The 18,721-nt window shown below is 37.2% G+C and overlaps 1 protein-coding gene and 2 pseudogenes across 1 annotated transcript; 2 read left to right on the top strand and 1 right to left on the bottom strand.

The window, feature by feature from the left end:
* Positions 1-5,024: 5,024 nt before the first annotated feature.
* LOC130739363 (pectinesterase 31-like) lies at positions 5,025-10,587 on the top strand (annotated as a pseudogene).
* A 1,437-nt stretch (positions 10,588-12,024) lies between these two features.
* Positions 12,025-13,328, top strand: LOC130739364 (uncharacterized; annotated as a pseudogene).
* Positions 13,329-16,059: 2,731 nt separating this feature from the next.
* Positions 16,060-17,589, bottom strand: LOC130735648 (pentatricopeptide repeat-containing protein At5g15340, mitochondrial-like). The gene is given in 2 exon segments (XM_057587571.1): positions 16,060-17,048; positions 17,050-17,589. Coding segments are annotated over 2 exon segments (1,278 nt in total). The 5' UTR covers positions 17,419-17,589; the 3' UTR covers positions 16,060-16,139.
* Positions 17,590-18,721: the final 1,132 nt, after the last annotated feature.

Below are 18,721 nucleotides of genomic sequence, written 5' to 3'. Positions count from 1 at the left end.
GTTGGTAACCCAGTTCGGTGAAACTTCACCTACGTCTTGAGGGTTTGCACCCAAAGAAAGGAAATCCACTATCTCAAGATATAGGAACTACAGACACTCATGAACACCACAGTTCATAGTTCTTTTCCTAATCTACCCAGTGTTTTTCTACTTAGTGTATCGACCTAAGTATGAGAGCCCCTCTCACTTTCTCTCAATCACTGCCACAGTGATTGGTAAGAACAATAACAATCAGAGTTATATCACTCAAGAACACAGAACATAACCTTGCCTTATAGAATCAATGAGCAAGGTTAGTTCACAAAGAACACAAGGACAAAGAACAACTCACAAATAACAATCCTAAAACACTTGATATTCTTCTCTCAAAGCTTCGGTACATCTTCACGTTTTAGGTCTTCATATTTATAGGCTTCAGCAGCAGTAGTGGCGGCACTAGGGTTTTTGCATGGGCTGAAGCAACAGGTCCAACAAATCAGAATGCAATCTCCCTTAATGTAGATTGCGTTCACAATAGAATCACCATTAATACAATAGAAACAAATCTCCAATCAAAGATTGCTTCAACAAATAAACCAGCCCACATTAAATAGCCAAGATACAGCTACTTAATCCGTAAATATCCACAATTAATATACTTCCGGATTTCCAGGGCACACAACAACACTTCAGGTCAAGGACCGATGTCCCATGCTACACAAAGGCAGATGTCACAGCATCTGCTTCGACATCAGGTTGTTTTGGACAAAATGCAAGACAACCAAAAGTGACAACAAATACGATGAATACGGAACTTTAAATTCCGTATTTAATAAAGTGGGGTGCCAAACCCAATAGGTGGGGTGGCAAACCCAATTCCCAGAATAAAGTGGAAGACGAAATGGGGGATAGGTCAAAAACAAAGGGATGGGAACATGAGTCTCCATATTCATTTTTTTTGCGCAGTTTGAATTTCCCATGTGCTTCTTGTCTGCAAAGTCTACATGGTAACGAGTGGTGTAGTTGGGTGGGTTCACAATGCCACATCAAATAAAAATCTCAAGTAGAAAGTGTGAGCCATCATTCAGTGAAAAAATGATTTAAAAGGTTAACTTTATATATTTCCTGTGATTAACAAATAAGAATTTCCATTTAAAAAAAACAAATAAGAATTTCTACTGCTTAAAACCAGCATATGCTATATTTGTGGTGACGAAAAACACATTGAAGCCAATTTGAAAAAATATATTGAAGCCAATTTGCTTTAATAAAATTGAATCAATTTGCAAATTTGACCGTCAAAAAAAATTGCAAATTTGAATCCCAAACATTATCCAATATGATAAAAAAATATCATTTCTTTATACTTTTTTATGTTGAATTTATTTTTCAGTTTTATTTTAGTTTTATTTTCATCAGATGTATTGCTTTTTTAATTGTTTTTCGTAATTGTCAATGATAACAATATTCATTTCAAAAAAGACTTAATTGCACTTTTGGTCCCCCAACTATCGCCTTCCTGCGAAAATCGTCTCCAAACTTCAAAATTAGCAAAAAAACGTCCTCCAACTATACATGTTGTTGCACTTTTGGTCTGCCGTTTGCCTTCCGTGAGAAAACTAACGTGAGAAGTTGGCGTGGCTCCCTCACGCGTGTCTCACCTGACCATTCAGGAGAGAGAGTGATGATTGGACAAACATGTGCTTCTTACGTGACTCAACCAAGCTACAACGGTCATCTCCTCCCATCATCTTCTTCACCCGACCCATTAAAAGAGGTGTTTTTGATTCCTTGTCTCTCCCTCTGAATCACGATCTGAAGAACGAAGAAGAAGGCTATGCGAGCTCTTCGAAGCGAAGGGTGGAAGGAAATGGGAGGTGGGTCTCAAAGTTCTGGCTCGTATTCTTGTTCACAGAGGAGGAATGGAGGTCCGATTTGTGATTGTAGTTTTGATGCTCCTGTTGTAACATCCTGGACCGATGATAACCCTAGGCGAAAATTTTACGGTTGTGGACTGTTCAAGGTTCGCGTTCTTATCCATTGTCTTCTCCTTGCTCTCATAGATCTGTTATCTGCTCTCTTATGTGCTCTGTTTTTCTGTATTTGCAGATACATGGCAAGAGAGTCTGCAGATTCTTTGTTTGATGTGATGAATATCATAGAGTAGTAAAATATGATAGGTCTGATGAAGAAATTGCAAGGGAGAAGAAAATTATTGGTACACTGTTGAGGAAGATTGATGCTATGAAGAAGAAGGAAAGGCTGTTGGAGATTTCTTTGGGGACTTGTATCGTTTTGATGATTTTGTTGTTGTTTGCTTATGTAAACAAATAGGAAAATTAGATGTTTGCCTAGGTAATTTGTTGTAGTTGTTATGTTGTTATGTATGAAATTGAGATTTTGATGCAATGTAAACTTGTGGTATTTCATGAATGAATTAGAGACCTGTAGTATTTTAGCCATCTCTTTATGTCATTTTTATGTACAATTTGAAATGTGAACATAAACACATAATTGAAAGACTCTGCCAAGATTAAGAGAACAAGGACTCTGCCACTTGTAATGTAACACACAAAATTACAATGCTACTTAGGCCTTCATTTGTCATGCAACACACAAAGTAACTTTGGCACTTAGGCCTTCAATTGTCATGAAGTAACACACAAAATAACACACAAAATTATTGCACTGATTCAACAAAATAACAGTGGCACTTAGGCCTTCATTTGTCATCAAACACCCACAGTAGAGTACACAATTGGCACTTAGGCCTTAACAACATTACAGAAACCATTAAAAGAGTCACATTTCTCAATTGGCACTTAGGCCTAAACCACATTACAAAAACATTAAAAAGAGTCACATTGCTCAATTGTCACTTAAGCCTACTTTGATCCACTAACTTCTCCAAGCTTCCTCTTCTTTCCTCCCTTAGCATTTTGTCCCTGTTTCCCATTGGCTGGCTGTTTCACTTTCCCTTTTCCTTTCCCCTTAGCTTTGTCAGCCTCATTTGATCCAGCTTGAATACTTTGAGCCTGTGGAGGCTGAGACTATGGAGCCTGTGGAGGCTGAGATTGGCTAAGAGGAGGTTCACCATGGGTCTGGCTCACTGGAGGTGCATCCTGAGTTGCATTTTGAGTAGTTTGCACATCCCTATGCTCAGGCTGCAGTAGTGTAGGGTTATCCTGCAAAATTAGAAAATATCCATGAGAACAACAATATTACAAATAGGAATAGATATAAGAATACATGCAATGGACAAGTATCAAACCTTATTCCCTCCAACAGGAACCTCTCTGTCAGCTAGGTCCTTGGCCTTGCAAGTTCTTACATTGTGCCCTTGTCCTCCACATCTTCTACATTTCAGTGCAAAGCCTCATTTCTTCAACTTTGTAGGGTTCTTCTTCTCATCATTTGCCTTGTTTCTAGCCTTTTCTGGCCTCCCAGGAGCTCTTCTTACAAAGGGAGGGTTAAGGGGCGGGGCAGGATCTTCTGGCCATAGCTTAGGCCCATTATTGGGCTTTAATCAGATAGGAATATGTTTCTAGAAAAGTTGATTTCCTGGGATTACAAATTGAACAACGACAATTACAAATAGAACTACAATTAACCATAATTAATTCAGAACTACAACAATTAGAACTACAATTGTAATTTACCTGTAGCTTGGATCCACATAATTCTCAGGGTTCTGGCGTGCAAACCACATACATGCAATGGAGTGTGAGCAAGGAATGCCTGTTAACTGCCATCTCCTACAGGAACATGTCCTTTCTTGCAGATCTACAACATAAGAATTAGAACCATTCCAAATGGCCTGGCATTTGTCAGCTGCTTTCTTGGAGAATTCCAACCTTCAGTGGACATATGGTTGAAGTCTTCCATCTCAGCATCAATTGTCTTTGCTTGACAATCCTATTGTTGATGCAAAACTTCAGCCCCTCTAGCAGAGAAATGATGGGCTTGTCCCCATGCTCCAACACTGCCATATTAAATGCCTCGCACATATTGTTGACCTGCAAATCGCATCTTGTGTCTGTGCTATAGGCTGATCTTGCCCACTGCTTTGCTGGCAACCTCATCATGTCATTGTAAGCCTCTTCACTAAATGCCTTCATCAATTCCATTTCTTGCTTCCACTCCTGCACTGTGCTTGCCCTGGCTGCCTTCCACAATGTCACTTTCAATTCTGATCCTGGATATTTCTTCCTGAAGTTACCATAGATATGCTTCACACATAGTCTGTGGTGAACATCAGGAATGAGCTCCTGCAGAGTAGGAACTAAACCCTGCAAATAAAAACCATTCCAAATGTCAAAACATAATTTAAATAAGTACAAAACATAAATAGGAAGATTAGATTTTACCTTCTGCTGATCAGAGATAAAAACTCACTTTTTCTTCTTAATTTGGTCTAGATCCTCCAACAACAAACTCACAAACCAGTTCCAAGAGTTCTTAGTTTATGCCTCCACCACAGCATAGCATATTGGAAACATTTGATTGTTTCCATCATTCCCTACAGCTGCTAGGAGCTACCCTCCATAAGTGCCTTTCAAAAAACATCCATCTAGACCAATTAGTGGTCTACATGTGTTTGCAAAGGCTGTTTTGTTGCAGCCAAACAAACATATATTCTCATGAACACTGGCCCTTTAGGTCCCTCCTCACTCTTGATGATTACAGTGCTGCCAGGATTGCTTCTCAGCAGTTCATGAAGATAATTTCTCAAGTGGTTGTACTGATCAGTACATGCACCCTGAATCATCTCTAGAGCCTTGACTTTTGCCCTGTAAGCTTTCCACCACCCCAAAATGTATACTCCACCTACTCCTTGCTTCTTCAATTAATCCAGGTATGCTCAAGTTAAGACTGTGCCTGAGAAAATGCATAAACTTTCTAGCCATAAAAAGAGTCTAGCCATAAAAAGAGTCTTAGCCTGCCTATTTGATGCAGACCTGGAACAAAATAAAAACCATTCCAAATGTCAAAATAAAATTTAAAAAAGTACAAAACAAATATAGGAAGATTAGATTTTACCTGCAACAATTGTGAGCAGCCACATATGTTACAAGCAGGAAGTAGTGCCTGTTATTTGTTTTACTGATTCTCAAATTAAATGGGCAGCACACAATTAACAACCACCCTCTTCTTGTCATTTTTCACTATTTTCAGATCTTTCTTCGGTTGCAGAGCAAATTCCTTAACAGCATGAATAAAAATATCCTTACTGTTAAATACCTGACTAAGGACAAATTTCACACCATCACCATCTCCTGCAGGCCTAAACTTGGGGTATCTCCTTGTCCTTCCCTCTCCTTCTCCTTCAGATGGACTCTCTAAATCATCAGAATCCTCATCTTCATCTTCAAGATCTGAGTATGTGTCGCAACCGGGGTCGCATCGGGACGACGAATAAAAGGTTGAAAATCAGAAAGAGTCGCCACCAATGGGATCTTGTGGTTTGTCTAGAGGGTTGACTTTGTTATCATGTGTGGTTTGCAAGGTGAGTTCTCCTTATGAGAACAGTTACCACCATGGGGATCAGGTGGATTCTGGTAATTTTGCATTTACTGCAGCTGAGGACGGCGACTACACAGCTTGCTTTTGGATACCGGATAGTAGGGCTGGCGTCTCAATTGTGACCATTGAATTCGATTGGAGAACTGGGGTTGCTGCCAAAGACTGGTCCAAGGTTGCCAAGAAAGGGCAGGTTGAAGTAAGTAGCATTCTGTTGTTCCTTGACTTGGGATTTATATGTGTGCCAATTGGTATGTGGTAATTTTTGTTATTGTTGTTGCATTTTAACTCTCTGTTGCCGATCCCAAGCCTTAATATTGAGGAGGGCTGTATTAGGAAGCTTGCTGCCAAAGGAAAACTTTGTTGAATCTGTATTACATTGATCAGCGATACAATGGTGCTAAACTTTGCAAAAAAACTATTCAAAAGCATTGCTCTCTAAATGAGTTCATTGAATTTTTTTGATTTTTGATAGAGCGGAATAGCTTTATTCTGAACCATGTTGGTAAACCCACCTGGTGGATCAATTTACAACTCCTTTAGACATATTGCCTGAATGATATTTCGAATATTACACACTGCCCAAATAAAGTTATGGTGTGCTCTTCGGACACCTACAGTATTGATTAACTAATGCTATACTGGTGTCCTCTCATTCTAGCTGGAAAGCTCTGATACAAAGCAGCACTGTCTTGCTTTGATTGGCAACTCGTTGACGATGTGAATAATATTAATATAGGAATAGTATCACTATGTTCTTGGTTTCCATTATTGATCTTCTGAAATCTTTGCCAATTTAACTTTTTTATTAAAAAAGTTTATCTATGATGAATTGCACAAGATCTTTCTATAAAACGCTCAGTCAATGGAACTTTTGGAAAATCAAGTTTGAGTTGTGTTCATAGAGAAACCAAGAAACTGACATAGCTTGTATGAGAAAGGATGTACCAGTAGCCCAGATTTAGTGTTAAGAAGCGTGAATTCAACTAGTTAACCAGTTATTTACTGTTCGGCAAGTATCTTTCCTGCTTACTATGTCAAATCCCACTAACACGAACATTTGTTATATCATTGTCATTCAACTCCTGTTTTTTATATTCGCTGTTAACCTACAAAGTTTTATGTAAATAGTCACTAACTAGTGATCTGTTTCTTATACTGGTTTAAGTTTTTTCACCCTTGTAAGGTGTTTTGGGTCTATAGATCTAAGTATTTTGGTATCTAATATGTTGTTACTTCCCATTGTTTAGGTAATGGAATTTGAGTTGAAGAAGCTATATGATACAGTTGCATCCATCCATGAGGAGATGTTTTATCTTCGCGAAAGGTATAAATGTCATGAGACTCTGATTTCTGCCAACAAGTCCTGACTGTTTTGTAATATAATGGCTGTCCATGTATCTTTGATGGAAAAAGTATTTTGCTGAGTTCATTCAAAATTTCTATAAATGGAAGACAGAAGAAATATAGTTGTTGGGTCACAAGAGATTGCAATCATTTGCTGATAGGGATCTCTTGGGCACAGTGGCGGAGCCAGTTTTGTAGGTTGACTGGGGCCAAAATCAAATAAAAAAGATGCATATTTCTTTTGAAGTCACTTACAATTTATCCTTAAAAAATTAACAGAGTATTAATTGTCATCCAAACCATATTTCTTTTCTCTTAGTATATCTATTTACTAGTCTACTATCATTGAGTGCACACCAATTTTTATTGTATATATATATTGAGATTAAAGTAACTTGAGAAAATTGTGCGCCGAGAAGCTATGATATCGACATTTGTACATCTATGTTATTTTTGAATCACTTAATTGAGAGCATGTAATAAATTAGTCATTGTTAATTTTTTTAAGAGAGTTATAAAATCATGGGGGTGGCCGTGGCACCTGTATGCCACCCCCTGGCTCCGCCCCTGCTTGGGCATAGGCATAGTTATGTGCATATTCCTCCTAGTTTTTCCATAACAAACCCTAAGGCCTAACCAATAAAATAGAAAAGGGAACAGTTCTAGATAATTCATGACATTACTTTTTTTGTCCCAGTTTAACAGATTATTGTCTATCATCTACCATATCCTCCTTTCTAATCGTTTAATGGGTTGGATTGGAGTGGATCAGAAATTTGCTGTTATATCACCAACATACTTATTTCCTCTGCTCCACACTTGATAATGAACCTCTTTGCTTACATGCTATTCTGTATGGTTCATTAGACTGATACCGGACGGTTTAGTGTTGACCGTGCCACAAGATGGAACCGGACACTACCGGACGGTGCAGGAAGCCATTGATGCAGTGCCACTCGGCAACACTCGCCGGACGGTGATTCGGGTGTCGCTTGGAATCTACAGACAGCCACTGTACGTGGCCAAGACCAAGAAGTTCATCACCTTTGTTGGTGTGCGCCCTGAGGACACTGTTTTTACATGGAACAACACTGCCACCAGAATCGAGCACCACCAAGTAGGTGTTTTTTTTTTGGTGTTCTCCTCGTTTAGGGAAATGGGTATGTGTCAAATATCAAAATTGCTTTGTTGCTTGGGGGTGAGTGGTGACTTGTGAGTTTTATTCCAGGGTGATCGGGTAATAGGGACAGGAACCTTTGGTTGCGGAAGCATCATTGTGGCAGGAGAGGACTTTATTGCTGAGAACATTACTTTTGAGAATTCTTCCCCTGAGGTAATGGTTAGAGTTGGCTTGGCTGGTTTCTTTGTGATTGCTTTGTTGGATAACGTTGACTTGGTAAATTAGCACGAGTGCATTTAGGTAGAGAAATTTGATTGTTGTGATGGGTCTGACAAAAATTGTTCATCAAGGAGCTAATCATTTGGAAACTTTCAAATTTTAAATGAAAAGATAAATAGCTTGAATGGTGCCCTTTGTAATTTGAAGCTTTGCATTTTCCTTTTTTTGGGTGAGAAAGAAAGAAAAGAGAGAAATCTGATATATGATGAGTGATCTCATGGGAAAAGTTGGGATTTGAGGGGTGTAAATTCAATAGATGTTGTTATAGTTTCTCTCTGAATTTCCATACAAATTAGAGTCTGTTTGGATACTCGTTAGGAAGTATGAAAACGGGTACATCCATAGTTACATTTTGTTGAAGTAACAACGTGCTTCTTCAACAAAAAAAAGTGCATCAGGATATGTTAATTTTCTAGTTTTCATACTTTTTAACGAGTATTGAAATAGCATTTTAGCATTTAGTGTCGTAATAAGCTAACTGCAGAAAATATTTTTGACTGGTGCACTGATTGCATATCTTATTATTCATTTTCCTTCTTTTTTCTCAAAGGGTTCAGGGCAAGCAGTGGCAGTCAGGGTAACAGCAGACAGATGTGCATTCTATAATTGCAGATTCCTTGGTTGGCAGGTAGCCACACTCTCTTGATGTATAAGTTAGAGAGGCTAAATACAATATCTTATATGGTGATGTATTGTTAAGTCTCACATTGACTAGAGATATGGCTAATGGAATACTTATAATGGCAATGGTTAGAGTATGGCCTAGCACAAACTGTAATATGGTATCAGAGTGAATCGTAGTTCCTTTGAACTGTAAAATAGTAATTTTATGTTGGATGATGTCTTTTTGTATTGTAGCATGGGAACAAACTTCTTTAATGATTATGGTGCAGGACACACTGTATTTGCATTATGGCAAACAATATCTGAAAGATTGTTATATTGAAGGAAGTGTGGACTTCATTTTTGGTAATAGCACTGCACTCTTGGAGCATTGTCATATCCACTGCAAGTCTGCAGGGTTCATAACTGCACAGAGCAGAAAATCTCCACAGGAAACAACCGGTTATGTATTTCTGAGGTGTGTGACTTTGTCTAGAGTTAACATTTAACAACCTCATCTTCCCACCTATCACTGCATTTTATTCCATAAGTTCAACAAGTCAAAGAAAGAGCTAGTTTCTTAATAAGGAACATGTTTTCCGTACAACAATGTCAATTGAATGATTTCTGTTCTGGTACCGTTGCAGATGTGTTATCACAGGTAACGGAGGAACTTCATATTCATATCTTGGACGACCATGGGGACCTTTTGGAAGAGTTGTCTTTGCATTTACTTACATGGATCAATGTATAAAGCATGTTGGTTGGAATAATTGGGGAAAATTTGAGAATGAAAGAAGTGCTTGCTTCTATGTATACAGGTATGTCATTCCCATTTTGCAGTTCTAGATGTTGCTGATATAAGCCCTAAATTTTTTTCTCATTAAATCAATAACCGGAGAAAACATAGGATGAGTTAAGATAGTGAACTAAAACATATAATAAGAAAAAAATACTATATTACCAAAAGGGATCAAATTCCTGTCACACTAATGAAACATTGTCATGTCAATTAAAAACGACATAAGTGGGGAAGTTGCAAGCTTACATGGTGGTTTACAATTGGCATGTCGAAATTTTATTGGTGAAAATTAGACCCCATTTGTGGGCAGAAGATTGCAATCCTACCGAAAGTTACAAAGATAAATTTGATTTGACGCAATAATGCAACATATGCTACCAATTACATGACATAAATATGCCAGGGTTTTTGCTTCTTCCAAGTGTATGTATGCTTGTCCCATTAAACATACAGAAGAGTTATTTGACATAATTTTAAACTTCTTTCAATGCAAAATTGTTGTTTATTGAGTACAAAAGCTTAGAGTAATTTCATATAAAAAGTACAGGTGCTTTGGACCGGGTTGCTGTCCATCCAAACGAGTAAAGTGGGCTAGACAATTAATGGATAAAGAAGCAGAACAGTTTCTCATGCATGGCTTCATTGACCCTGAACCAAAGAGAGGCTTGCTCAAAGAATGGCCTTGAGGATTCCATATTCTGCATAGAAATTGTTGGAGACACTACCAGAAAGCATGGATACCATGACATATGAATTTGATGTGTAATAGCACGATAATACAACAACTTTTTTAAAAATAAATGATATTACATGAGTATTGGACTATGAAATGATGTATGTAATTAATATAAATCTACATGTTGGCCCGCACGCTGAACGGGAGAAGTTAAATAGATTAATATGAAGATCATAATATTTATCACCAATATTCATTGAATTGCAGGGAAGAACTACATAATCAGCTACAAATGAAATAGCATTCCATTTAATATTTCTTATTATTTCTAGCATTGAATAGAAAATGTTTGAGATGAAACATTTGCAACCACAATATCTGTTGTGAACTTTACCTGTAGTTGCTCCATATCATTTAAAGACATGTATTGGTAATTAGTTGCTTCTGTTGAAGTGTAAATTTTCCCTTCTCTTGATGCTCGACTTTAAAGCTAGTGCTGCCTAGAGAAAATTATTGTCAATGAAATAGTTAAAGGGCAATGGATGACATAACCCTGCAAGTGAAGAAGACTAACTTATTATTTTTTACATTGCATTTGTGGGCAAAAGAGGAGTCAAAACAATTTTTCATGCATACATAATAGTCTTGTGTTGGTTTTAAAGCTTTCATTTATCAGAGTACCAAAATGAAAGATATTGTCTTTTCTGATATTCTACCTCCCTGCTTTTATTCTAATTTGCAAGAGTAATAAATAAAAAGGCTTAATAGCACCTTTGGTCCCTCACTTATCATCATTTGGCAGTTCTGGTCCTCATGGAATTTATTAGCCTACAACGTCCTCCATGTTTACTAATTGTTGCAGTTTTGGTTTTTTGTCAACTTCCATTCAATTTTTGACAGTTTTTGATTAAAAAATTAATTAAAAAAAACTAGAAACCATAAAATTGTTAATTAGAATTCAAGCCTTATTTTTAATTTATTTTTTAATTAAAAATCGTTAAATATTGGATGAAAGTTGACAAAAAACCAAAACTGCAATAGTTAGTAAACGTGAGGGACGTTGTAGGCTAATAACTTTATTGAGGAACTAGAACTGTCAAATCGTGATAAGTGAGAGACCAAAATGCTATTAAGCCTTACTAGCCTAAATAAAATCGAAAGAAGAATCAAACTACAACATAGATCAATTAGGCTGTGCACTATAAGGAAAAGGAATTTGTGCCCTTATTCTATTCAAAGTTCATTTTCTGAAAGGTGTCTGCTTTTTAACTACAAATAATGAGTTGTATTAAGGGAAGTGTATAACATTCATACCTAATTATGAATCGAGCGGTTCTGAGCCTCGTGGGAGAGATGGCCGGAGAGGGGGTTTGCCTAATATCCTTTCTTGGCATGTGTTGTTGTCTGCACACAAAAGTTCACATCATCGTTCATCAAATTAAACTACAAGTTTTGAGCCACATGGACCCAATTATTATGGACTGAATTTCCACACCTTTCCAAAGCTAAATACCATCCACCTTTCACTTCTCCATCATAGTTTACTATTCTCCAACCATGTATAATTATGATTATTTAGGACTTAGATCAACATCCTAAATTTAACTTTACCTGAATGAATTTATTTAAATACCATGCCATGCAATATATAGTACTGAGAAGAAAAGGCCTACAAACATATCAATTATTGTGTCATTCATGTATATTATGGCAAGTGTTGGTTCATTTCCAAACCCGGTTACTGAAGAAGCATGTGCTTAGAGGGCATTGCCATACAAAGTCAGCATCATACCCAGTGATAAGAAATGAGAAAAAATCCTCATTCAGATACAGAAGCACTGTTGATGTTCCTCTTTATGAGTTGCCTGGGGTATTTAGTTTTAGTTTTACTTTCCACCCTTACATCTTCCTCTTATAACTTATATGCTAGCTAGTTTGTCTAAAACACATGTTAATTTGTTTCGCAGGCTTCCTTTGATCAATATATGGATGACAAGAGCAGAGTCTTCAGAACAGTGTTTCCTGACCAAAAATCAATGAAACAGCTCAATGAGGTATCTTTCACTCGTTATCTGGAAAGGGAAAGAAACTAGGGAATTGTGTTTCTTCAGGAAATTTTCTTTTTTCCATTCATCATCATGGGCGATGGGGAAATGGTATAAAGATTTTTAAGGTTTTGCAATGAAAATGTAGTTGCCACCAGTATTTATTTAATGGGGAAAAATATTGTAAAACTCGTTTAAAAGGTTAGTCTGTGAAAACCAAGATGAATTCGGGAGTCTGTGTATGCACAGGAATGTTCCCTTCTTAATTCTTATATGGATTCTCCTTAGTTAAATATGAAGGCAAGGACCTTTATGAAGCTATTGCCACTTTGAAATGTTTGTGGTATTATTGTGTTATGTGTATGCAGGAAGAGTGGAGGATCAAAATGCCCCCCATACAATGCTTATTCTTGAGTTTCCACCCAGCAGCAGATGTCAGGTTATCATTCAAGTCTAATGGAGAAGATTACCCACCTAACATTCCACATCATGTGACCAAAATTGTTGAGCTTAATTTTGTAAGAACTTTCTTTGGAATATATGTTCTTCTATAACTTGTTTTTATTAAAAATTTTAGAGTTCATCCTTGTTAGAGATATTGATAGCATGTTCCGATGCCAAAATCAATTATGGGAAGAAGTTTATGTGATTAGCTTCTAGATGCTATAATTGATTCTGGACTGAACGGCATAAATAGCTTAAGCTTTTGGGTGAAAGCACGTCTATGATTTTATATATATTTGAAGACGGAGAATGACTTTGTATTATAGCTCAAATTTGTTTTTCTTTTGTAGAAAAGGTGGGAGCTGCAGGGCCTCAGTAATGGTCTCATCGATCCTGATCATTTTAGCCTAGATGTTAGAAATGCTATTTATCCAGAAAGGATGGGAAGAAGTAGCTGGCTTAAGAATCAAATGGAGTGGATATAAGCTTTACTGTCACTCTAGCAATCACTTTAATCCCTGAAAAAATCATCCAGGATGCCATAGAGTTGGTTAGACTGCCTCTGCTTACTTCCTTTTCGAATTTGAATTCTCTCCACTAAGTGAAATCACGCATTCAAGTATTTTGAGTCGTCTGATCAACGATCAGAGGGCTCACATTCGGATGAGTTACTATTTCAAGTTACTAATTATAACTTAAAATGTGAAACATCTTAAGATCAAATGGCTAGAAATGCTTGTGAATGCGGGATTTTCCTGACGGCAGGAATCCAAATTCCTTTCTTTCCTCCTATTTACCACATGCATGCTGCAAATTGGATTTGCTTAAACCAAATTCTGATAACAGGCTCGAATCGCAAGAAGAAGGATGAAGCAAACCGTAAATAAAAAGCGGCGATTGTGAGTAAGGGTTCTCGAAAGAGCAGTCCCATCACATACTCTTCACGTGGGGTTGACTTTCAAAACCATGTTAGATGAAATGAAGGAGGAAATCCTAGGCAGATTATTAGTAGATTATAACAGTTTCAAGAGAAGTAAGCTCCAGAAGATTTTAGTCCAGTAGACATGCTGTTCCATTCATCTATTTCTTGAATCCAATGACAATAATACCATTCATTTTTCAACTGCATATGAATCCTGAGTAACTCTCATGTATCTCTTTGTAAAGGAAAAGATGATTCTGTTACCTCATCTTTAATTGCTTGCAAGTTGTTACCACTCTTCATTTCAAAATTTTATTTGTACTTTGTTTTAAGCATTAATTATTCTAGGTGTTTTTTCTATTTTTAATAAAATAAGGATCTGATTTGGAATTACAAGGAGTTGGAGGATAAGGATAAGGAAAGAAAAAGTACAGAGAACTGAGAACAAATAAAACAAGCAGAGGTTTGCTTTCCCGGGCTATATAGGCGTCTCAGCACAACTATTACATGTAGATGAACTTGTTTCAAGTGACTTGGATTTTATAATTGTTAATAAACACCTTCATGGTGAATTGGTTTAATTTATAATTTCATTGATTACGTGTTTAATTGATTGATTTGCCTAGTTTTTTTTTGGCTTATTTAAGTTTTTCGTCCCTAACCTTTGCCATAAATATGGTTTTCGTCCCTCGCCGGAGCAAGACGTGGTATTGGTCCCTATCTTTTGTCAAAAATGATTGGTTTTAGTCCCTCCGGCCGTTTGGGTCAACACCGGAGCTCCGGTATGCCCATGTGTCGCTGCCACGTCGTTTAATGATTCGATCTGGGAGCGCCACATGGGTATACCGGAGCTCCGGCGTTGACCCAAACAGCCGGAGGGACTAAAACCAATCATTTTGGCAAAAGATAGGGACCAATCCCACGCTTTGCTCCGGCGAGGGACGAAAACCATATTTATGGTAAAGGTTAGGGACGAAAAACTGGATTAACCCTTTTTTTTTTTGTATTTTCTGTTAAAGATATAATTTAGTTATAAATTAGGTACTCTCTTCCAAAAAGTCTGATAAATCACTGGTTCTTCTTCCCTTTCTAAATTTTGTATGGACCGAAGGTATGTTTAGTTGCAAAAAACACAAAGCTCTTTTTTCAAACGATTTATGGTCCAGACAGAACATCATAAATGAGATGGATACCTAATTTTTTGGTACAATATAGATAGATGGATACCTAATGTGTACTTGAAAATTTATGGTACATAGATGGATGGATGCCTAATGTAATGTGTACTTGAAAATTTACTAACCTTTTTAGTTTTTACAACTTGAGGTCGGGATGGTAGTAGCTCACTTCATCTCTTAATTAGGTTCAATCTTCGCTCATAGAAATATAGCACATTTGTGGCTAACTATTTACCACTTAGTGTTAACATCCATAATAAGATGATTAGTCATTGCTCTATTGACACTGATTTTAAAAAAAAAAGAATTTAAAGTAGAGCTACTTCAATGTCTGTCTGGTTTTCAGTTTAAAGGTGTTTTCACCCATCACAAAACTGCAGGTTTTAAATTGGAAAAAAAACAATGCGAGATTTCTTACATCTTTTGTCACTTAATTTACACTTTTTCTTTCCTAAAAGGGCAACCTTACACGACCTTTTGGCTTTTGCTATTTCACTAATGGAAGTCTTGAGAAATATGGATGTTGTTTTATGGAAAACAAACCATAATTTTATAAGAAAAAAATGGAGATGCAGGGGATCGAACCCTCTACCTCTTGCATGCAAAGCGAGCGCTCTACCATTTAAGCTACATCCCCATGTTGAAATTGATCCATAGTTATTTATAAGACCTATAACTACAGAAAGACAACTCATTAACCTGGCATGACAATGCAAACTGAAAAGAATTGGGGATACCATTCATGTCTATTCTTCTAGGTAATTATAAAGTTCAAGTGGTGTTCAATAGTTATAATATCATACATATTGAGTGGAGTAATGATATATACACACCTCCTTCTTCAAACACTCATTTTCCACCTCTTTTTATTTCTATCTCTCTCCTCTTATCATCTATCACATCTCATGCTTTCTCTCTCTTACTTTTTCTTTTATTCCTATCTCTCTCTTCCTTCCACCTCTACACACCTATAACATTATTCTATTGAGTGAGATATTATTATTTGTTTAGATTTAGAACTTCCCAAAAAATAGGTGAGGGAAGCAAACACAACACAGGTCTTGAAACTGAAACCAACTCATTTCATTATCTTTGTAGTCAGCCTAGCTTTCACTTTCCCCAACAATACTTGGTTTGAGGATGGACCTCCTCATATTGTAAACCGAGTTACTCTAATGAGTCCCTGATGAATGAAACTTCAATTTCTTCGTCCAAAAGGTTCATTCACCAATAGTCAGAGCAAGAACAAGAACCCTGCTTGAAACTATGGAAACGATAACGATCTCGGACAACAATTTCACGTTTGTATACGTCAGAGGCAATCTTAATAGCAGAATGACAGTCTTGGCATATCCTTAGGTTCTTGAAAATATATAGTGGAGAACCAGATGCTGTGCTCATTAGGCCAAAACACAATGCCAGCTTCTCACTATGAGTGAACAATACCTGTTCTACCTCCTCCAATGCTTCCGTGCAATCACCACTCCTGCTAGAACAACCAAACAAAACTTGACAAGTTGTATTGGGGACATAGCCAGCATACCTCAAACGGCAAATCATGTCGTCTAGCTTTATGTAAATCTCTGAAGCTCGCGGGTGTGACTTGTCCCCTGCGCTAAACTGATGAAGTTGACCATCAACATATATGGAGCTCATTCCTGGCACCTTTCTGATACCCCTTTTCTTAAGAACCTGCCTAAAGGAATTTGCCTTTTCTACTTTTCCAGACAATGCATACATGTTTGAAAGCAGGATATGATGCTCTGTGTTCAGTGGATCCATCTCAAGCAACTCTCGCGCAATCTTTTCCGCCAGGTGCAGCTTACCATGTGCATAACATGAACCCAAAAGGGACCCCAGAACAACTTCATTTGGACGAATTGACATCTTCTTCACCAAAAGCTCAGCTTCTTCCAAATGTACAGCTCGACCAAGAAGATCTACCATGCAAGCATAATGCTCTATTTCTGGCCTTATCTCGTAAACAGGCTCAAGATCACGAAAGTACTGCCGACCCTGTTCAACTAGACCCGAATGGCTGCAAGCACTTAACAAAGCCATAAAAGTCACAGCATCAGGTTTCACTTCTTCCACCATGCGAGGAAACATATTCACCACTACTTTACCCATCGATCCCATGCATGGCCAACCCACCAAGCATAGCATTCCACGCCACCACATTCTTTCTTGACATGTTCTTAAACACCATCAACGCAGTACTTATCCTACCACATTTTGCATACATGTCAACCAAACTTGTCCCCACCATAACACCCAAGTCCCACCCCATTGCTTTCACTGCAAAACCATGAACCCACCTACCCACACACACATCACCAGACTGAGAACAAGCTGACAAAACCGAACAAAGGGTAATACAATTCAACTCAAAACCACAACCAAAGACCATTTCTTTCAGGAGCCAAAAAGCTTCCTTTGTAAACCCGTTCCCAACATAACCGACAATCATAACAGTCCAAGCAACCTCATTCCTCTCAGGCATTCCATCAAACACCACCCAGGCAATGAGTGATTTAACCCAAAATTTATCATGAGTCGTTTAGACAATCTCTTTTTATTTTTATCAAGACAATCAGGCAGAACAACTTCTATGTGCTATATCAACTACTATCACATTTACCACTTAGTTCAACTGATTGTTTTCTGTATTTCAGTACCCTGCAGCTACTACAGTTACGGTTTACATAAAACCCCAAACTCCAATTTCAGTGACAGTTATGTAATGTAGGTTTGAAGTGTGTGTACATATAAATATTCCAAACTATGTGATTGTCATTTATGTTGGTGTAAGTGTTATACATTTGTAGTTTTGTTTTATATATCCTCCAATTTATGGTCAAGGCCAAAGAACAACATAGTAAGACATGTTACAACACCAGTGGCTTTTCATTCTCTTCAGTTCATTCTCATTTCTAAAAGCTGAAGTTTCCTCACCCACATCATCTAGCAAAGAAAAGTATTAACAAATCTACTAATAATTCAGAGAATAGGTTATTCAATTGTGATAGGATAATATTTAATCCGATACATGCTAATGATTTTTTCCAACTTTTGTGGTCAAAAGTTTTGGAAAACTATATATTTTGAATAAAAAATCTCACAATTTGAGGTTGCAATGCCCCGGGTCATATATTCATCCATCTCCAACTCATAAAAATTAGGCAAATTTAAAATACAAAATTCAAAATACTTTTTTTAAAAAACCTTCATTATAAAAAAAACCACTATCACACACTTTAGAATTCACAAATTGTCAAGTGGTATTTATGTTGAAAAATTTATTAGGAGAGACATATTCACTTAATGTGATTAGAGTCTCTAGACTCAAGTAAATTAGTTTTATAACAACTAGCTATGAGATATTGGAAAAAAAATCTTAATCTAATATATATATATATATATATATATATAAAGGAGACTTGAGTTTTTTTGCATTAAATACATCAAGTAATTCCTACCACTATATTAAAATGGTAATTGTTAAACGCACCCCGCTCATAGCTAAAAACACCCCCCTAAAAAGTGCAAAAATACGAAAATACCCCTTTTAAATTAAAAACTTCCCATAACCTCCCAAAACCCCCAAAAACCGCCACCCCCCACTCACACCTCCCATTTCAAATCCCTAATCCCTCACCCCCCACTAACACACACCAATTTTAGAAACTTGAAAAATTCTCAATCCCTCAAATCCCTAAGAACCCAAATCTTCTTCTCCCACCAAGAACCCTTACCCACTTGTTCAATCTTCTGCCGCTGTGACCAAGGCCCTCACCGTTGCTTCT

The sequence above is a fragment of the Lotus japonicus genome, chromosome 2 (genome assembly GCF_012489685.1).
Source record: "Lotus japonicus ecotype B-129 chromosome 2, LjGifu_v1.2".
Classification (NCBI taxonomy): Eukaryota; Viridiplantae; Streptophyta; class Magnoliopsida; order Fabales; family Fabaceae; genus Lotus; species Lotus japonicus.
Note: the sequence above shows the minus strand (reverse complement) of the source record. Positions and strands in the feature narration are given on the sequence as shown.